A 21,112-nucleotide genomic window follows, 5' to 3' on the forward strand; every position below is an offset into this window, starting at 1 on the left:
CGATGTTGGGGAAGTCCAGAACAAGGGGTGACAGTTTAAGGATAAAGGGGAAATCTTTTAGGACCGAGATGAGAAAACATTTTTTACACAGAGAGTGGTGAATCTGTGGAATTCTCTGCCACAGAATGTAGTTGAGGCCACAGTTCATTGGCTATATTTAAGAGGGAGTTAGATGTGGCCCTTGTGGCTAAAGGGATCAGGGGGTATGGAGAGAAGGCAGGTACAGGATTCCGAGTTGGATGATCAGCCATGATCATATTGAATGGCGGTGCAGGCTCGAAGGGCCGAATGGCCTCCTGCACCTTTTTTCTATGGAGAGAAGGGATGGGTGACATTTCGGGTGGAGACCCTTCTTCAGACAGAGAGTCGGGGGAGGGGGGAATGAGAGAAGCCAACGGTGATGGAATTTGACTCGTGGGTGGTGATGGTGAAATATTCATTGAGTCATTGATACTGTTGTTAGTTTATTACTATGAAGATTTAAACGTCCAATGTTCACAGTGAGGTTGATTAGAAGGTTGGGGACCGCACCCTTTTTTACGGGAAGGCCATTCAGTGGTGTGATCAACGTGAGGAAGGAGCTCCTGGATCTGGTGGTAGGTACATGCAAACTTTGTGAACTTTCAAACTATCTTCTGCCTGATGGGAGAGGGGAGAAGAGGGAACGACAAGAGGGTGTGAGTGGTTCTCAACTTTCCCGTGGCAGCGTGAAGTGTAGATGAAGTGGATGGTGGGGAGTTTGGTCTGTGTTCACAACTCTCTAGAACTCCATGTATCTCCGAGCTTTGCATCTGCCCACCATCCACTCCATTCTTCTTGAAGTTGCGGGCGATTTTAACTTGCCGAATATTTACATAGAAACATAGAAAATGGGTGCAGGAGGAGGCCATTCGGCCCTTCGAGCCTGCACCGCCATTCAATATGATCATGACTGATCATCCAACTCAGTATCATGTACCTGCCTTCTCTCCATACCCCCTGATATCTTTAGCTATTAGGGCCACATCTTAAATTTAAAAATTCCCTCTTAAATGTAGCCAATGAACTGGCATAAAATACCTTCTGTAGCAGAGAGTTCCAGAGATTCACCATTCTCTGTGTGAAAAATGTTTTTCTCATCTCGGTCCTAAAGAATTTCCCCTTTGCCTTAAACTGTGACCCCTTGTTCTGGACTTCCCCAACATCGGGAACAATCTTCCTGCATCCAGCCTGTCCAATCTCTTAAGAATTTTGTAAGTTTCTATAAGATCCCCCCTCAATCTTCTAAATTTTAGCGAGTACAAGCCGAGTCTATCCAGTATTTCTTCATATGTAAGTCCTGATATATGTAAGGAATCAGTCTGGTAACCCTACTCTGTACTCCCTCTATGGCAAGAATGTCTTTCCTCAGATTTGGAGACCAAAACTCTACGCAATACTCCAGGTGTGGTCTCACCAAGACCCTGTACAATGCAGTAGAATCTCCCTGCTCCTATAATCAAATCATTTTGCCATGAAGGCCATCATGCCATTTGCTTTCTTCACTGCCTGCTGTACCTGCATGCTTACTTTCAGTGACTGATGTACAAGGACATCCAGGTGTTGGGATTGAACTGGTGACAGCACTCGCAGCCCTGACCCACAGGAGGTGGACATCAGCGGTGACCAGTGTGGTCTTCGGTTCCCGTGAGTGATGATGAATCAGCCGGCCGTCGCTGAGCTTCTCAAGCCAAGAGCCCTCATCGTGTCGGTGGAGAAGTTCCGCCACCCCTCCTTCGTCAACAGGAGCGGGGCAGCGACCGACGCAAAGAAACTCCACGGAATCCTCTACAAACTGGGCTTCCAGGTGGAGCTCAGCATCGATCCCGACGCCAGTGAGATCCTCCAGCTGTACAGGACTGGTGAGTTGAACAAGTGTGGGGAGAGGGGGAGAAATGAGGATGCAGGGAAAACCAGGGGTCACAGTTCAAGATTATTATCTAAATGGTGGCCGAGGGAGTTAGATGTGGCTAAAGGGATCAGGGGGTATGGAGAGAAGGCAGGTACAGGATACTGAGTTGGATGATCAGCCATGATCATATTGAATGGCGGTGCAGGCTCGAAGGGCCGAATGGCTTACTCCTGCACCTAATTTCTATGTTTCTATGTTTTAAGAACAAGAGCTAGGCTAGAGAGTTAGTAAAGCCAGCAAAGTCTAATCAAGGATAGTCAGAATCAGAATCACAGATTGTGGATTGTGGAGATATCGGAGACCTTACATTTGTAAAAAAATAGATATGTCTTAATAGACAAACCAGAATTATTCATTACAATATGGTCTCCATTTATAGATTACTTGAAGGACTAGATGAATAGTTATGTGGGTGCCTGAGACACACTGCCAGGGATGGTGGTAGAGGCAGACAGGATAGTGGTGTTTTGGACAGGCAGGTGGATATGGAGGGATATGGGTCATGTGGGGATAGGTAGAGTTGGTCTGAACATCATGCACAGCACAGACATTGTGGGCCGAAGAGCCTGTTCCTGTGCTGTTCTACGTTCTAATGAAGGGTTTACTTTTCCAGAGTCCCAGATGAGACATGGAACCTGCTTCCTCTCCGTTCTCTCCAGCCACGGGGAGGAGGGAGTGTTATACGGGGCGGACAGCGAGGCCGTGCGTCTCAGGGACATTTACTCCATGTTTGGAGCAGAGACCTGCCCTTCACTGGAGGGGAAGCCAAAAATCTTCTTCATTCAGGTAAATATTCCCGTGTACAACGGATCCTTGCGCCCACACTGCCCATCACAGCCACTGCCTACATCAAGAGTTTGCAACATGGCGTAAATTTCACTAACACAGGGGGTAAATGTGTTTAAGAGGGAACTGCAGATGCTGGAGAATTGAAGGTTACACAAAAAAGCTGGAGAAACTCAGCGGGTGCAGCAGCATCTATGGAGCGAAGGAGATAGGCAACGTTTCGGGCCGAAACCCTTCTTCAGACTGATCGGGGGCGGGGGTGGGTGAGGACAAGAAAGGGAAAAGGAGGAGTAGCCAGAAGGCTGGGGGATGGGAGGAGACAGCAGGGGGGCTAAGGAAGGGGTCACAGATGGGGGACAGTTAGAGAGGAGGTTGGGAAACTGTCTCCGGAGAGAAGAGGAGAACTTCTTCAAGGTGGGCATATCTTGAAGAGATAACGCAGTAGAGTATACACAGTGTTTAAGAGGGAACTGCAGATGCCTGGGTCTCCTCCATGGCCACAGCGAGCAGCACCGGAAATTGGAGGAACAGCACCTCATATTCCGTTTGGGGAGTCTGCACCCCGGGGGCATGAACATCGAATTCTCCCAATTTTGTTAGTCCTTGCTGTCTCCTCCCCTTCCTCAGTCCCCCTGCTGTCTCCTCCCATCCCCCAGCCTTCTGGCTCCTCCTCCTCCTTTTCCCTTTCTTGTCCCCACCTACCCCCACCCCCGATCAGTCTGAAGAAGGGTTTCGGCCCGAAACGTTGCCTATTTCCTTCGCTCCATAGATGCTGCTGCACCCGCTGAGTTTCTCCAGCTTTTTTGTGTAACCTTCGGGTAAATGTGTTGATTGGATTTGTACAATTTTTCTCATTGACTGACTGTGTTTGGTTCTGGTACCTGTTCATCATTAGCTGTTCGTAAATAAGTGAAATAACATTGTTACGTGCTGTTAAAGTTGCCACGGGTAAACGGGACGAGAAAGGTTGGGTGGAATATTGACGGGAACGGCCTTAGCGTTGAGATGTAGATGGGCAGAGTTGTTTTAAAGTGTGTTCATGAAAGTTTTCTTTGCTGAAAAAAAAAACTTCACTGGCCACGTCGACTTTAGAGATACAGCGCGGAAACAGGCCCTTTGGCCACCAAGTCCGTGCCGACAAGCGATACACCAGCACTATCCTACACACTAGGGACAAGTTATAATTTACAGAAGTCAATTAGCCTACAAACCTGCTCGTCTTTAGAGCGTGGGGAAGAAACCGGAGCACCCGGAGGAAACCCACGCTGGTCAAAGAGAGAACGTACACATTCCATACAGTCGGCACCCGAGGTCATGGTCGAACCCGGGTCTCTGGCGCTGTGAGGCAGAAACTCTACCGCTGCGCCACCTTGCCTTACTAAAGTCCATGTAGACAACATCCACTGCCCCCCCTCCCTCATCGATCACCTTCATCTCCCGCTTAAAAATACGATGAGGTTTAAGGGCCTGTCCCACTTGCCCGTCATTTGCGCGTAATTTACGCGTCACAACGCACGACGTGATCAGCGAATGGTGCGTGGTGACATAGACAATGACGCGCGGTGTCTCAGGATTTTGGGATTTACAACATTTTTGGCGCCATCACCGTGTCGTGCAAATAACGGCCAAGTGGGACAGGTCCTTTAGTAAGACCAGACCTGCCATGTGTAAAGCCATGCTGACTGTCCCTAATTAGCCCGTTCCCCTCCAAATGTGAGTGAATCCTATCGTGAAGAATTCCCTGGTGGACAAAAGTGCTGGAGAAACTCAGCGGGTGAGGCAGCATCTATGTGGAGCGAAGGAAATAGGCGACGTTTCGGGTCGAGACTCTTCTTCAGAATTCGCTCCCAATATTACTGTGAATATGCACAATGTGGTCAAGTCTGTGTGGAGCCACAGGAGATGGGCAAGGTCCTCGACAAGTCATAAGGTCACAAGTGATAGGAGCAGTCTTAGGCTATTCGGCCCATCAAGTCTACTCCGCCATTCAACCATGGCTGATCTATCTCTCCCTCCTAACCACATTCTCCTGCCTTCTCCACATAACTTCTGTACTAATTAAACTGTCCCGTATTAGCCGGTATATATTGGGCTAAATTGGTTTGTCCCCTCTCCCGTATTTGACCGCTACTGCTCGGGTCGAGGGGACTGTGGGGTCCGGAGCGCCCGTAGTCAGGATCGAACCTGGTTCTTTGGCGCTGTGAGGCAGCAGCAGCTCTACCCGCTGCGCCACCGTGCCGCCTCACCGGGCTGTCGGTTATGTTGCAACGCAGGCTTGCCGCGGGCCGGAGATGGACAGCGGAGTCACCGTGGACATGGTGGAGACGGACAGCTGTGACCCGCGGACAGACTCCTTCTCCCACTACCTGGCGCTGCCCCTAGACATGGCCATCCATTTCTCCAGCTGCCCAGGTAGGTACAACCTGCACACCTGTACCAGCCCGGGGGGGGGGGGGGGGGGAGAGAGGGGGGGTGGGGGAGCGGGGGGGCCAGGGTTCCTGTAGAGAGGTGGGTCGTTCCACACCACCATGTGTTGGGGGTGGTATCAACACTGGCATCTGACGGACTCTTCCCACATCTCCAGGGTGGTACCATGGTGTCTCCAGTGTGTTAGATGGGAGGTCAGGGCCGCTCTCTAGTTGGTGGTAGGATGGTTCAGTTGCCTTATAACTGTCCCTGAATCTGGAGGTGTGTGTGTGCGTTCGTTTTCACACTTCTGTACCTCTTGCCCGATAGGAGAGGGGAGCAGAGGGAGTGACCGGAGGGGGTTGGTGAGACTGGTCCTTGATGATGCTGCTGGCCTTGCCGAGGCAGAGGTGTGAGTGGGGTGGGTGGAAATGAGGTTGGTTTGTGTGTGATGGTCTGGGCTGGCGTTTCACTCCAAAATCTGATTTGGTCCCTACAGATTATGTCTCCTTCCTGCGCCCCTCTGGCTCGGCCTTCCTGCAGAGCCTGTGTCAGGTGTTGAAGGGGGAGCAGAGACACTGGGAGCTGCTGAGGATCATGACCCGTGTGAACGGCCTGGTCGCACAGGGGTTCGAGGCTCGGGGCCACGAATACGTTGGCAAGAAGCAGATGCCCTGTTTCATCAGCAGACTGCGTCACGAGGTCTATCCTTTCTCCGGCAAGCTCTCATAGAAACATAGAAAATAGGTGCAGGAGTAGGCCATTCGGCCCTTCGAGCCTGCACCGCCATTCAATATGATCATGGCTGATCATCCAACTCAGTATCCTGTACTTGCCTTCTCTCCATACCCCCTGATCCCTTTAGCCACAAGGGCCACATCTAACTCCCTCTTAAATATAGACAATGAACTGTGGCCTCAACTACCTTCTGTGGCAGAGAGTTCCACAGATTCACCACTCTCTGTGTGAAAAGTGTTTTCCTCATCTCGGTCCTAAAAGATTTCCCCCCTTATCCTCAAGCTGTGACCCCTTGTTCTGGACTTCCCCAACATCGGGAACAATTCTCCTGCATCTAGCCTGTCCCAACCCCTCAGCCTCTCGGCCGAGGCTGAGCCCCGAGTCCACCTCAGCCCCCCAACACGTCAACTCTCCAACCCTCCCCCTCACACTCCCAATGCAGGCCTTTCGGCCCTTCGCATCCGTGCTGGTCAAACAACACTCAATGTGCGGCATAGAAGGAACTGCATAGAAACATAGACAATAGGTGCAGGAGTAGACCATTCGACCCTGCGAGCCTGCACCGCCATTCAATGTGATCAACCCCAATCAGTACCCCGTTCCTGCTTCTCCCCATATCCCCTGACTCCACTATCTTTAAGAGCCCTATCTAGCTCTCTCTTGAAAGCATCCAGACAACCTGCCTCTACAAGCCTCTGAGGCAGAGAATTCCACAAACTCATAACTCTCTGTGAGAAAAAGTGTTTCCTCGTCTCCTTTCTAAATGGCTTACTCCTTATTCGTAAACTGTGGCCCCTGGTTCTGGACTGGTTCCCAACATCGAGAACACGTTTCCTGCCTCTAGCCTGTCCAAACCCTTAATAATCTTATATGTTTCAATAAGATGCCCTCTCATCCTTCTAAACTCTAGGGTATACAAGCCCAGCCGCTCCATTCTCTCAGCATATGACAGTCCCGCCATCCCAGGAATGATGATCTATTCTAGTATTCTTGGTTACTTACAGAGGAAGCAGATTGGACTTTATTGCCTTCCATCACAGTGAGGAATGTGGAATCCACTGTGGTGGATGTTTATGTTAGCATTGATGTGGTTGTGTGTCTTGTAGCATTTCACTTAGTATGGAAACTCAAATTTCACTGGACCTTAACTGGTCCATGTGACAATAAACTGACCTTGTATCCCCAGCAGTTTGAACATTGACTTCTCTACCTTCAAGTAGCCCTTACTTTCCCACCCTCTCCATCCCCTCTGCCATCCCAGTTCTCCCACCAGTCTGTCTCCAATTACATTTTATCTCTGTACCGCCCACTCCCCTGACACGTCTGAAGAATGGTCTCGACCAGAAACGTCACCCATTCCTTCCCTCCAGAGATGCTGCCTGTCCTATTTAGTTACTCCATCATTTTATGTCTACCTTCGATTTAACCCAGCATCTGCAGTTCCTTCCCACACAATGATCTAGTCTACATTTTCCTTGTTCCCCATCCCCTTTGTCCTGTTTTCACACCTTACACTTCCTTATCTATGTATCTATCTCTCCCCTGACATCAGTATGAAGAAGGGTCTCGACCCGAAACGTCACCCATTCCTTCTCTCCATTGATGCTGCCTGTCCTGCTGAGTTACTCCAGCATTTTGTGTCTATTTTCGGTTAAAACACCCCTGTTCCCATTTAAAGAATGTGACATTACCATTAGTTCTGGAGAGACTGGAAAATTAAACATGAGGTTCTCTGAAACTATCTCTGACGGTTCACGGACGGCGATGTAATGGCAAGATAATCAATAAATTTGCTTTGCCCCCGTCATAAAGTGCGTTTGTGCCCGTGAACTTGCCAGACATCTCCTTCGAACTTTCCCCCTCCCACCCTCGAGCTACGCCCTCTAGTCTTTGACATTCCCACTCATCTACTTTATCTACACCTCTCATGATTTTATAAACTTCTCTCGGGTCTCCCCTCAGTCTCCGACGTTCCTGAGAAAACCATCCAGGTCTGTCCGGCCTCTCCCTGTAGCTAGAAACCTCCAATCCAGGTGGCGTCTGGTAAACCTCCTCTGCACCCTCTCCAAAGCCTCCACACCCTTCCCTGATGGGACGAGCAGAACTGCACGCGATACTCTGAATGCCGTTCGCTATTTCCTGGTGGATAACTTCTGAAGTTGAAGCCGGGATAAAAGATGCACAAGACACGGAACGACGACATCACACGTTTATTTAATTCCATTTGAAATGATTCTGTTTCAGGGGCGATGGCCGTGGGTGAGTACACGCAACATGTAACACACGGCGTGTATCACGCGACAGGTAACACGTAACATGCACAGTGTGACATGTAACACGCACCGTGTAATATGCGACATATAACACGCGGCGTGTATCACGTGACAGGTAACACGTAACACGCAGTGTGTGACATGTAACACGCACCGTGTAATATGCGACGTATAACACGCGGTGTGTATCACGCGGCACGCACCGTGTAACACGCAACATGTAACACGCACAGTGTGACATGTAACACGCACCGTGTAATATGCGACATATAACACGCGGTGTGTATCACGTAACACGCGCCGATAACACGCAACATGTAACACGCAACATGTAACACGCACCAGCCCCAGGTCACAGACATCATTCCTTTGTCGCAAATTACCAACATTTCCAACCGCAAGTGCAAATCAAAGCGTGCAAGGGTAACGGGGTAGATGGGAGGGGGGGGGGGGTGTACGGGCTGCGGAATGCCCAAGGAGGGGGCCATAGACGCTGTTCCCCCCCCCCCCCCCCCACCCCACAATCCCCCCCCCCCCCCCCCCCCCCCCCCCACCCCCCCCCCCCCCCCCCCCCCACACCCCACCCCATCACCCCCCCCCCCCCCCCCATACCTCTTACCCCCCCCCCAAATCACCCCCTTGTACCCCTCCTAAAGAAATTTGAGGAAAGACATTCTTGCGATTGAGGGAGTGCAGCGTAGGTTCACCAGGTTAATTCCCGGGATGGAGAGACTGTCATATGCCGAGAGAATGGAGCAGCTGGGCTTGTACACTCTGGAGTTTAGAAGGATGAGAGAGGATCTTATTGAAACATATAAGATTATTAATGGATTGGGCACGTTAGAGGCAATAACAGCAATTCTCTGGATGCATTTTCAGAGAGTTGTGAGAGAGAGTTAATTCAGATAGGGCTCTTAAAGATAGCGCTGGAGTCAAGAGGGATATAAAGGGGAGAAGGCAGGAGACGGGGTACTGTACTGATTGTGGATGATCAGCCATGATCATATTGAATGGCAGTGCTGGGTCGAAGGGTCGAATGGCCTACTCCTGCACCTATTGTGTATTGTCCCTCCCACCCATTATTATCACCCCCTTATACCCCTCATCCCATCACTGCTCCCCCTCCCCATCACCCTACCATAACCACCCACCCCCTCCCCCTTCAATCACCCCTCACCCACCCTCTATGACCCATCACCCCCCCTCCCCCCAGTGTTCCATGAGCAGGCAGATCAGACGCAGAGACCCTGGGTGTAGCAGGGATATAGTGTGGGTCGGGGGAGCGAGGGGGGTAGGGGGGCAGCGAAGGGGGGGTGGGGTGTGGGGGCTATCGCCCGACTCCAGCGAGACGCTGCGGGCTCCACAGAACATCCACCGATCCACTTCACATCTGCAAAGAACCAGAGGGACGGGTTAGATCCATTCTGGGGCGGGGGTGAAATCGGCAACAGCCCCCAACCAGCGCGGACTGCACTCCCATCGAGACCCCACCAATATTCCAGTGTGTCTGTCGTACAGGCTGACAGCAGAACAATGAAACACTGACTTACAGCAGCTCCGATAAAGAACAGTGGTTTAGTTTATTGTGGGCCGAATGGCCTGTTTCTGTGCTGTACTGTTGTGTGTTCGATGTTCCTCTTTCCCCCTGAAATGTTTTTGCATTAGATGCATTTCTATCATATACCGCCGTCTTATGAATCAGCTTCGGGATCACCGTAACTCATTCAATTAAATTAAATCCTCCTCGTCTTTAGTTTAGTTTAGAGATACAGTGGAATCAGGCCGCCCTGGCCCACACCGACCAGCGATCCCCGCACACTAACTCTACCCTACACACACTAGGGACAATTCACACTTACACCAAGCCAATTAACCTGCAAACCTGCACGTCTTTGGAGTGGGGGAGGAAACCGAAGATCTGGGAGAAATCCCACGCAGGTCACGGGGAGAACGTGCAAACTCTTATTTATAATAAGAAAGGAGATAAAATGTACTAAATTATAATCCCAATATTAGTGCAATCAATGGCAGTCCATGGCTCATCATTTAGTTCGTGGTGTTCAGGAGCCCTGTGGCCGCGGGCAGAAATAGACGTGATGGGGGGGTTAAAGATAAGGTGGGGGGAAGGAGAGGGGGAAGGGGGAGAGGGGAAGGGGAGAGAGGAAAGGAGAGATGCAAGGAGAGAGGGGGAAGGGGAAAGGGGGGGAAGGAGGAGAGAGAAAGCAGATGGGAGGGGGGTAAGGAGAGAGTGGTGGGAGGGAGAGGGAGAGAGGGGGAAGGAAGAGAGGGAGGAAGGAGAGAGAGAGTAGAGAGGGGAGGAGGGGGAGGAGGAGAGGGTAGAGGGGGAAGGAGAGAGGGGGGAAGGAGAGAGTAGGAGAGGGAGAGGGGAAGGAGAGGAGAGAGGGGGAAGGAAGAGAGAGAGAGAGAGTGGGAGAGGGAGAGGAGGAGAGAGGTAGGGGAGGGGGGAAGGAGAGGAAGGAGAGAGAGAGTAGGAGAGGGAGAGGGGGAAGGAGAGAGATAGAGAGGGGGGGAAGGTTAGAGGAGAGGCAAGGAGAGAAGCAGAGAGATGCAAGGAGAGAGGGAAGGAGAGAAGCAGAGATGCAAGGAGGAGAGGGGCGAGGAGAGGGGGAAAGAGAGAGAGAAAGCAGATGGGAGGGGGTAAGAAGAGAGGGGGGAGAGAGTGGTGGAGGGAGAGGGAGAGAGGGGGGAGAGAGAGAGAGGGAGGAAGGAGAGAGAGTAGGAGAGGTAGAGGGGGAAGGAGAGAGGTAGAGGGGGAAGGAGAGAGAGGGGGCATCGCAGAGGGAGAGGTTGGAGACACGAACCTTCTGGTCCAGCTGCTGATAGTCGGTGGTCTTTGGCCGTCGAGAGTTCTTTGATCTCCGTCCCTCGACAACAACTGCAATAATCTGTAACAGAGAGGGGGGGGGGGAGATAGATAACAGGGGATCCTCACCCTGCGCCCACCCCCCACCTCCCCTCTCCAACCGCGACATGTACACAGCCTCACGAAACACCTGCGGTGAAAGTGACCCTTACCCCCGGCAACTTACAACCGCACGGCACACACATTGGATTTGTAAATCCCCCTGTACCACACCCGGGTGCACTCCCCATCCCATTCCCCCCCTCCCTTTCCCCAATCCCCCTCCCCATTCTCTTTTCCCCCTTCCTTTAGAAGTTTGAAAACGCACACCTCCAGATTCAGGGACAGTTTCTTCCCAGCTGTTATCAGGCAACTGAACCATCCTATTAACACCCAGAGAGTGGTGCTGAACTATTAGCTACCTCTTTGATGATCCTCGGACTATCGCTGAGTTTCTCCAGCGTTTTTGTCTATTTCAGACTATCCTTGATCGGATTTTGTTGGCTTGACCTCGCACTAAACGTTATTCCCTTATTCCCTCGGGTGGACTATGAGGGGGAGAACTGGATATTTTTAGTGCCTTCCCTCACAGTGAATTCTGCTGTGGGGGGACGTTTCATGTTGATTTCTATAGTGTACTGTTTCTGTGTCTTTTTTCTTTTTCTCTTTTTTTGTTTTGTATGGATATATTGACATTTGATCTGTTCAATTAATTTAATCAATCTCTGTAAAGCACTTTGGTTCAAATACTGGTTTTGTTGAAAAGTGCTATATAAATAAACATTATTATTATTATCATGTAAACAGCTCGATTGTAATCATGTATTGTGTTTCTAGCTGACTGGATAGCACGCAACAAAAGCTTTTCACTGTACCTCGGTACACGTGACAATAAATTAAACCACTGAAGACAGACACAAAATGCCGGAGTAACTCAGCGGGACAGGCAGCATCTCTGGAGAGAAGGAACGGGTGACGTTTCGGGTCGAGACCCTTCTTCAGACTGAGATTCAGGGGAGGGGAAGACCAGAGGTACGGAAGGGTAAAGGTATGAAAACGACAGATTAAAGGGCCTGTCCCACTTGGTGTATTTTTTGGAGACTGCCGGCATCATTGACTGACGTATATCAGGTCACCAAATAATTTGTGGCTAGACGATGTAATGACGTGCGGTGTTTTTTCAAGTGTCGCAACATTTTTTTTGTCGCTGCTGGATTTTGAAATGTTCAAAACCTTTTGGCGACACTGATATGATGCCGGCAGTCACCAAAAAAAATTGCCAAGTGGGCAGGCCCTTAACACAGATGATGATGTAGAAAAATGTTCCATTGTTAGCTGAGGGGAACGTGACACGGAGGCACATAATCAGTAAAATTAGGACAGCGAAACTAGTCGGACAACTAGGGTGAGGTCACACATTCCATCTCTCCTGAGACGCTTGGTTACTCCAGTACATTGTTACTATCTCTGGTTGTAAATCACCGCCTGCAATTCCCTAGAGAGAAGGATTGGGTGAGACCCTTCCTCAGACGTCACCCATTCCTTCTCTCCAGAGATGCTGCCCGTCCTGCTGAGTTACTCCAGCACTTTGTGTCTATCTCCAGTGTAAAGGCCCTTCATTCGAACTTGGGGAATGTCGGTAGCGGCTCGTAATGCCAGCCGTAGGAACTTGAGGCATCAGGTAAGTCGGAACGATTTTTCAACAGCCCCGAGTACCTACGAATGGCTATCACCATAATTCTCCAAGTTCAAATCAAGGGGAAACCTCTTTTAAAATATTTTTAAAATAGGTGCGAGTGTAGGCCATTCGGCCCTTCGAGACAGCACTGGCATTCAATGTGATCATGGCTGATCATCCAAAATCAGTACCCCGTTCCTGCCTTCTCCTCACATCCCTTGATTCCGTTAGCCCTTAGAGCTATATCTAACTCTCTTTTGAAAACATCCAGTGAATTTGATGTGAACAGCCTCCACTACCTTCTGTGGCAGAGAATTCCACAGATTCACAACTCTCTGGGTGAATTTTTTTTTCCTCATCTCAGTCTTAAATGGCCTCCCCCTTATTCTTAGTGTGTGCCCCCTGGTTCTGGACTCCCCCACCTGCAGCTCCCTGCTCCACTCACTCACTCACCTTGCGCTTGTTGTGGTAGGCAACATAGACAACGGCCACGATGATGGCGGTGCTGACCAAGTAGGCGAAGAAGTGGCTGCTCTCCGCCACGTCCTCCGGCACCGTGTCCATCCCGGCCTGTGCCCGCCCCGGATCCACCACCCCTCCAGCGGCCTTCTCCGGTTCTTCCCCGCCCGCGGCTCCCTCGGGCCCGACCGGGTCTCCCTCCGCGGCCTCGCCTTCATCTGTCTCCGCCTCCTCGGTCGGTTCGTGGTCAGTGGTCTCCCCGCCCTCTGGACTGGTCTTTGGCTCTTCGGCCTTTGGCCCTACGGACTCTGACCCTCCGATCTCTGACCCTCCGGCCTTTGGCCCTTCGGCCTTTGGCCCTACGGACTCTGACCCTCCGGCCTTTGGCCCTCCGGTCTCTGGCCCTCCGGCCTTTGGCCCTACGGCATCTGACCCTCCGGTCTCTGACCCTCCGGCCTTTGGCCCTACGGCATCTGACCCTCCGGCCTTTGGCCCTACGGCATCTGACCCTCCGGCCTTTGGCCCTCCGGCCTCTGGCCCTCCGGCCTTTGGCCCTCCAGTCTCTGGCCCTCCAGCCTTTGGCCCTTCAGCCTTTGGCCCTACGGTATCTGACCCTCCGGCCTTTGGCCCTCCGGCCTCTGACCCTCCGGCCTTTGGCCCTACGGTATCTGACGCTCCGGACACTGGCTTGGCCGCTGCCGACTCAGCGCCACCTCCAACAGCGATCACATTGCTCGCTACGTCGGGCTTCAGCGGTGTCGGCTCCGCGGGAACGGACCTCTTCTCTTTCAGTTTTTCATTTTTAACCCCGGAGAGTGAAACGCCTGTGGGGGAGAGAGAGAGAGGATGAGGAACTGAAACTAATGCCTTCTGAAGAAGTGTCTCGACCTGAAACATAGAAAAGTCACCTATTTCTCCAGCATTTTTGTCTACCTTTAGGAAGGAGGTGAGGAGGTATTTCTTTAGTCGGCGGGGGTGGTGAATCTGCTGAATTCATTGCCACAGATGGCTGTGGAGGCCAAGTCAGTGGATATTTTTATATGTTTAAGGCAGAGATAGATAGATTCTTGATCAGTAAGGGCGTCAGAGGTTATGGGGAGAAGGCAGGAGAATGGGGTTAGGAGGGAGAGACAGATCAGCCATGATTGAATGGTGGAGGAGGCTTGATGGGCCGAATGGCATCATTCTGCTCCTATCACCGATGACGATGACCTTATGAAACAACGGTGCACGGTCACCGAGAGACCCAGTAGGCGAGGCGCTCCCTCCCCCGGACCGCGGCGCTCCCTCCCCCGGACCGCGACGCTCCCTCCCCCGGACCGCGGCGCTCCCTCTACCGGCGAGACGCTCCCTCCAGCAGATGGGGCGCTCCCTCTACCGGCGAGGCGCTCCCTCCAGCAGATGGGGCGCTCCCTCTACCGGCGAGGCGCTCCCTCACCCACCCAGCAACAGCAGGTGGGGCGCTCCCTCACCCACCCAGCAACAGCAGGTGGGGCGCTCCCTCCCCGGGCCGCGGCGCTCCCTCACTCACCCAGCAACAACAGCGGGACGAGCAGGAGCCTCATTGCGTCCTCGGAGCCAGGCGAGTGACGCGGGCCCGTTCGCGGCTCCCCGCAAACCCCGGCACCGGAGCAGGAGCGGTCCACGGGCGGGGACTCGGGTCTCGGGTCTCAGGCCGTTGGCTCCGCTGCTGATGGGGATCCCGATCCAGACTGGGAGAGTGATCCAGACTCCACGTTTTCCCACCGCCCCGAGTACGTGCCCTTTCGATACATATAGGATCTTTGATACATACGGAGAGGGTCAGGTGACCGGAAGAAACCGACGGATTGCAACATGTGGCAGAAACACAGCGTGGGTCGGGCAGCCTCTGTGGAAGTGAGAGAGACAGGGATGGCATCGGGTTGTGTGTCCATGATTGATACGTTATTGTAATAATAATAATAATAAATTTTATTTATGGGCGCCTTTCAAGAGTCTCAAGGACACCTTACAAAAATTTAGCAGGTAGAGGAAAAACATGTAAGGGGAATGAAATAAATAGTAGAGACATGACTAGTACACAAAGTAAAGACAGAATTCAATTCAAAACACAATATGAGGCAATTAATGCACAGATGAAAAGGGAGGGGGACGTGGGGCTAAGGATAGGCAGAGGTGAAGAGATTGGTCTTGAGGCGGGACTGGAAGATGGTGAGGGACACGGAATTGCGGATCAGTTGGGGGAGGGAGTTCCAGAGCCTGAGAGCTGCCCTGGAGAAGGCTCTGTCCCCAAAACTGCGGAGGTTGGACTTGTGGATGGAGAGGAGACCGGCTAATGTGGATCTGAGGGGTCGTGAGGATTGGTAGGGGGTGTGTATTATTGTGTAGGAAGGAACTGGCTTACACCGAAGATAGACACAAAATGCTGGAGTAACTCAGCCGGACAGGCAGCGTCCCTGGAGAGGATTCAAGAGAGTTTATTTTCATGTATCCCAGATAGGACAATGAAATTCCTGAAGGGTGACGTTTGGGGTCAGACTGAAGAAGGGTCTCGTCCCGAAACGTCACCTATTCCTTCGCTCCAGGGATGCTGCCTGTCCCATTTATACTTTATTGCAAAGAGTCGTCATATATAGAGTGCTGACAAAGCTACAAAAGTATTCAATATAGTCCTGATGGTTCCTACATAGAAAATATGTGCAGGAGGAGGCCATTCGGCCCTTTGAGCCAGCATCGCCATTCATTGTGATCATGGCTGATCGTCCCCAATCAATAACCCGTGCCTGCCTTCTCCCTACATCCCTTGATTCCACTAGCCCCCGATAGCTCTATCTTCCTCTTCCTTCTCCCCCTCATCCCCTTGCCGCCCCTCCTAGTTCTCAGCCCACCCCCCACAACGGGTCCCATTTTGTTCTGACCACCGGCACTCATGTGGGCGTCGGCTCTCTGACAGTCCCCCCTCCCTCTCCACTATTCTTCACTCCTCCTCCTCACTCCCCTCCGTCCCCCCCACCGACTCCCCCTCACTCACCACCTGGACCCCCCCCCCTCCCTCTCCAACGTTCCTCCTTGCTTCCGGGCCGCGGAGACTTTGTCCTTTGACCCTCGCCGTGCAAAAAGCAGAAACACCCAGGCCGCAGAATCCTAACGCCAAATCAAGGCAGTTTTTAGAGTTCAGAATTTAGAGGACAACAACAGATCCATTGCAGGAAGCATCACAGCACGGTTTGGAAACAGCTCCATCCAAGACCACAATAAATTGCATAGAATTGTGTACGCAGCCCAGACGATCACACAAACCAACCTCCCTTCCATTGGCTCCATTTATACCTTACGCTGCCTCGGCAAGGCCAGCAGCATAATCTTCTCCTTCTTCTTGCGTATGGCGTGCACAGCCTAAAGTTGTAGGACAACTTGTTCTATTTGATCTTATTTGATTGTGCACCACCCCACAGCATAATCAAGGACCAATCTCACCCGACCACTCCCTCTTCTCCCCTCTCCCATCAGGGAAAAGGTACAGTTGTGTAAACGCACACCTCCAGATTCATGATAGTTTCTTCCCAGCTGTTATCAGGCAACTGAACCATCACACCAACAACTAGAGGGCGGTCCTGAGCTATTATCTGCCTCATTGGAGACCCTTGCACTATCTTTGATTTGATTTACTGCCCTTTATCTTCCACTAAACGTTATTCACGATTTTCCCTTCATCTGTATTTGTACAGTGTGAATGCCTCACTTATAATCATGTATTGTCTTTCCGCTGACTGGTTGGCACGCAACAAAAGCTTTTCACTGTTCCTCAGTACATGTGACAATAAACAAATAAACTAAATGGATATGTGGTGTATCGGGTTGAGAACCCTTCTTCAGTTTGCATATTGGGCCAATAAATCTGTGGATAGAAACATAGAAAAATGCAAGTGCGGAGTAAGCCCATTCCGAGCCCTCGTACGCTCTGCCCCGCCGCCATATGCCGTAACATTAATGGACATCACATCCTGGCAGTATCCCATCCTTCCTTTCGCTCTCTGTCCAATATCACCTGACACCCTCCTTTTTAGTTAGCACCCCCGGGACACCATGGACTTAACTACTCCTCCCTCTTACATATAGCCAATGAACTTGGCTATACAATCAACCAACTGACCCTCTGGTGGCGATCCTTACGGCCACTGCCCTCAGACTGGATGTGTAAACTACATTCTTCGTGTTGTCTCGAATCCACTCGCCTGGCTTCCCCCCTTATAGTCGTGCGCTTTCGTGTTGGCCCCAATGCTTTTTCTGCGCATCAGGACTTCCCTCTGCTTCTCCCGGAACTAGTCGTCCCCCTTCCCTCAGTATCCTTAAACTGTGGCCCCAACCCTAGTGTGACTTTTTGCCTCCATCCTCGGAATGTCCCCCCTAATCTCTAGCCTGTTGTAGCCGTGGGCAAGCCCCGAGTCCTCTATCCAGAATTTTGCTGTCAATAGACGCTCCCTGCCCCTACCACAATCGGTAATCAAAGAGAACTCTTGAGAACCTCGTTGTTTCCCTCTATAGCCTCTCCCCTGCCGGTTTTTCAATCATTTCCCCAGGATTAGAGGAGACCTCAACCGTACGCTGTACTTACCATGTTGTGGTCCTCAGGACCGAAACCTCTCGTAGAATTTTGTCCCGTGCATAAGACCTGCCCCAGCTTCTCTAACTCAACCTTTCTCTAGCAATGTCTATCGAGCTTGTTATGTGGTTTCGTCTTTCTGCCATCGCTTTGACATTCTTGTCCTTGCATCCTCAGGAATCAGTCTGTGGTGACAATTCGCTGTACTCCCTCTATTTTGGCAAGAATGTGACAGTTTTCCTCGCGCTAGAGCAGACCAAAACTGTAAGTAATACTCCATCTGGGTGTGGTCTACACCAAGATCCTGTACAACTTGCACCGAACCTCCCTGCTCATCTTATAACTCAAACTTCCATGCTTATGAATGCATCAACATATACCTTTTTGCTTTCAAAGTCTTCATAAAATACCTGCTGTGCAAGCCTGCATTGCCTACTTTCAATGACTGGTGTACCAACCGCAGCACCTAGACCACCTGGGGGCCTATGCGAGGATGCTGTTTGGTGATTTTAGCTTTGCATTCAACACAATTGTGCCAGAGCTACTATACTCCAAACCTTCCGAGCTGACTGTGCCTGAACCCCTCTGTCGGTGGATCACCAGCTTCATGACAGACAGGAAGCAGCATGTGAGGCTGGGAAATCCGCAGACCAAAGATCCTACAGCGAGCAAGATGGTCCACGCGACGAAAAAGACGTAGTACCGTCATGGGCAGATTCACGGGTCATTATCGGCCCCATTTCCGTAACCGGCTTCCGTCTCCGCATTAAAGATCCCGTAGCGGAGCAAAGATACTAGTGTGGAGACGGAAGCCGGTTACGGAAACATCCTCTTAAAAATAAAACTTATTTGGGAAAAATCTTCTCCTCATTTTCAGAATTATAATTTATTTACATAAACTGTTCCCCCGCAACGTTGATTACACTGCGGGTCGGGTTACTGAAATGGATAAAAAAAAGGCCCACAGTCCGCTCCGTTGCGTACTACACGTCAGCCCATTGCATTTAGAAGGAGTGGTCTATCTTGCTTGCTATAGGATGTTTGCTGCAAAGGCTTAGCATAGGAGCACCGCAAGGCTGCATACTCTCTCCTCTCATCTCCTCTCTCTACACCAACGACTGCACCTCCAGAGACACCTCTGTCAAGCTTCTCAAGTTTGCGGATGACACAACCCTGATTGGACTGATCCAGGATGAGGAGGAATCTGCCTACAGACAGGAAGTGTCACAGCTGGTGTCCTGGTGCCATCGCAACAACCTAGAGCTCAATGCTCTTAAGACAGTGGAATTGATTGTAGACTTTAGGAGAGCTCCCCCTCCCCTCCCCCCTCACCATCAACAACACCACAGTTACATCTATGGAGTGTTTTAAGTTCCTGGGAACCATCATCTCCAAGGACCTTAAGTGGGGGGGCTACCATCGACTCCACCGTCAAAAAGGCACAACAGAGGATGTACTTCCTACGGCAGCTGAGGAAGCACAATCTGCCACAGACAATGATTGTCCAATTCTATACAGCCATCGTAGAGTCTGTTCTCACCTTCTCTATCATGGTCTGGTTGGCTCAGCCACCAAGCACGACACCTGGAGGCTGCAGCGAATCGTCCGATCAGCAGAGAAGGTTATTGGCTGCAACCTTCCCTCCATTGATGAACTATACACTGCAAGGGCCAGGAAGCGAGCGGGCAAGATCATCTCCGACCCCTCTCACCCTGGCCACAAACTCTTTGAATCACTTCCCTCCAGATTGTCAAAGCTGCCACAGCCAGACATAAAAACAGTTTTTATCCACGATTAGTTACTCTACTCAACAGCCAAAAATCTGTAGCCTCCGTTTGATCTGGTATTTTGTTGGTTCACATGCTTGATCAATGGTGTTTTTATCCTTAATGTTTTATTATTATTAATGTTTAGAGTTTTCGGAGTCATTCGTAACTGTCACTGTTTGTCATGTTGTTACTTGTGGGAGGAGCACCAAGGCAAATTCCTTGTATGTGAATACTTGGCCAATAAACTTACTTACTTACTTCAGACCTCTGCTATAGGATCTTTCTATTGGAAACCAAAGATCTTAGAGCGAAAACAGGCCCTTTAGCCCATCGAGGCCGCACCCACACTGATACACCCCCCCACTGTCCAGAACCAGGGGTCACAGTTTAAGAATAAGGGGTAAACCATTTAGGACTGAGATAAAGAAAAACCTTTTCACCCAGAGAGTTGGAATTCCCTGCCACGGAAGGCAGTGGAGGCCAATTCACTGGACGTTTTCAAGAGAGAGTTAGATTTAGCTCTTAGGGCTAACGGAATCAAGAGATATGGGGAGAAAGCAGGAATGGGATACTGATTTTAGAATCTGAATCTGTTTAAGAAGGAACTGCAGATGCTGGAAAATCGAAGGCAGACAAAAATGCTGGAGAAACTCAGTGGGTGAGGCAGCATCTATGGAGCGAAGGAAAATGGCAACGTTTCGGGCCGAAACCCTTCTTTAATTAAATGGTGGTGCTGGCTTGAATGGGCAGAATGGCCTACTCCTGCACCTATTTTCTTTGTTTCGATGAAACACTCATACGCCTCTCACTGTGATATTTTGTGCTGCCTGTTGCTGTGTTTCTGCTGTAGTGTAAACCATCTCACTGTGATTCAGGTCTCGAGTTGCGAGTCTTGTTCCTGTTGCCCAAAGCTGGAGAGGGGGGTGGGGAAGGGGGGGTGATTGTTGAGGGGGAGGGGAGGTAGTTAACTACTTAGCTAAACACAATGATTGGGCTGGCAGTCTGCTCCTGTAATTGGGAGGGGAAGGATTAGTTTTGTGGCCTCCTGTGGCCAGTGTGGAGAAGGGGGCTTTTGTGTGGATGGCACTTGGAGGTCTCACTAATCAATGCCTGTTGTTTAAACGACAAGGGGGGAGGGAGTATTTGGATTGAGCAATTAGAGTTGGTGAAGTGAGAATGTGACTCCGATCGGAACACCGAGTACCTCCCTGTCTCTCACCGTGAGTTGTAGCTACTGAAGACCGATGATCTTTGCTGAAGTTAGACACAAAAAGCTGGGGGAACTCAGCGGGACAGGCAGCCTCTCCGGAGAGAAGGAATGGGTCGAGACCCTTCTTCAGACTGAGAGTCAGAGGAGAGGGAGAGACAGAGATATGGAAGGGAGAGATGTGAAAACGAGACATCGAATGGGAGGAGGCCCAAGGAATTGTAGAATGCATCATTGCCAGCTGAGGGGAAGGTGATAACGAGGCGACACGATCTGTAAATTTAATCAGGAGGACCAGTGAAACTCGTTGGAGAAGTAGGGTGGGGGAGGAGAGACAGAGAGACAGAGAGAGAGAGAGATCTAGAGACAGACAGACATATATATATATTCATATTATAGCTATATAAATATAGAAAAT

General features: G+C 50.9%; 3 protein-coding genes across 3 annotated transcripts in view; 2 read left to right on the forward strand and 1 right to left on the reverse strand.

The window, feature by feature from the left end:
- Positions 1-440: 440 nt before the first annotated feature.
- Positions 441-8,567, forward strand: LOC129713362 (caspase-7-like). Its single transcript, XM_055662362.1, has 4 exons — positions 441-1,880; positions 2,544-2,716; positions 4,990-5,128; positions 5,622-8,567. Exons 1-4 carry the CDS (start codon positions 1,673-1,675, stop codon positions 5,852-5,854), a joined length of 753 nt encoding a protein of 250 aa, XP_055518337.1. The 5' UTR covers positions 441-1,672; the 3' UTR covers positions 5,855-8,567.
- Positions 8,568-9,284: 717 nt separating this feature from the next.
- Positions 9,285-14,814, reverse strand: LOC129713386 (trans-Golgi network integral membrane protein 2-like). The gene is made up of 4 exons (XM_055662404.1): positions 14,665-14,814; positions 13,128-13,957; positions 10,956-11,039; positions 9,285-9,523 (listed from the first exon to the last, which is right to left on the reverse strand). Exons 1-4 carry the CDS (start codon positions 14,696-14,698, stop codon positions 9,518-9,520), a joined length of 954 nt encoding a protein of 317 aa, XP_055518379.1. The 5' UTR covers positions 14,699-14,814; the 3' UTR covers positions 9,285-9,517.
- Positions 14,815-18,211: 3,397 nt separating this feature from the next.
- LOC129713291 (transcription factor 7-like 2) overlaps positions 18,212-21,112 on the forward strand; it is a 23,470-nt gene continuing 20,569 nt past the window's right edge. The window contains exon 1 of the mRNA XM_055662242.1: positions 18,212-18,305. Coding sequence (XP_055518217.1) covers positions 18,212-18,305 — 94 coding nt within the window. The remainder of the gene's footprint in view (positions 18,306-21,112) is intronic.

Source organism: Leucoraja erinacea, chromosome 35, assembly GCF_028641065.1.
Source record: "Leucoraja erinacea ecotype New England chromosome 35, Leri_hhj_1, whole genome shotgun sequence".
NCBI lineage: Eukaryota > Metazoa > Chordata > Chondrichthyes > Rajiformes > Rajidae > Leucoraja > Leucoraja erinaceus.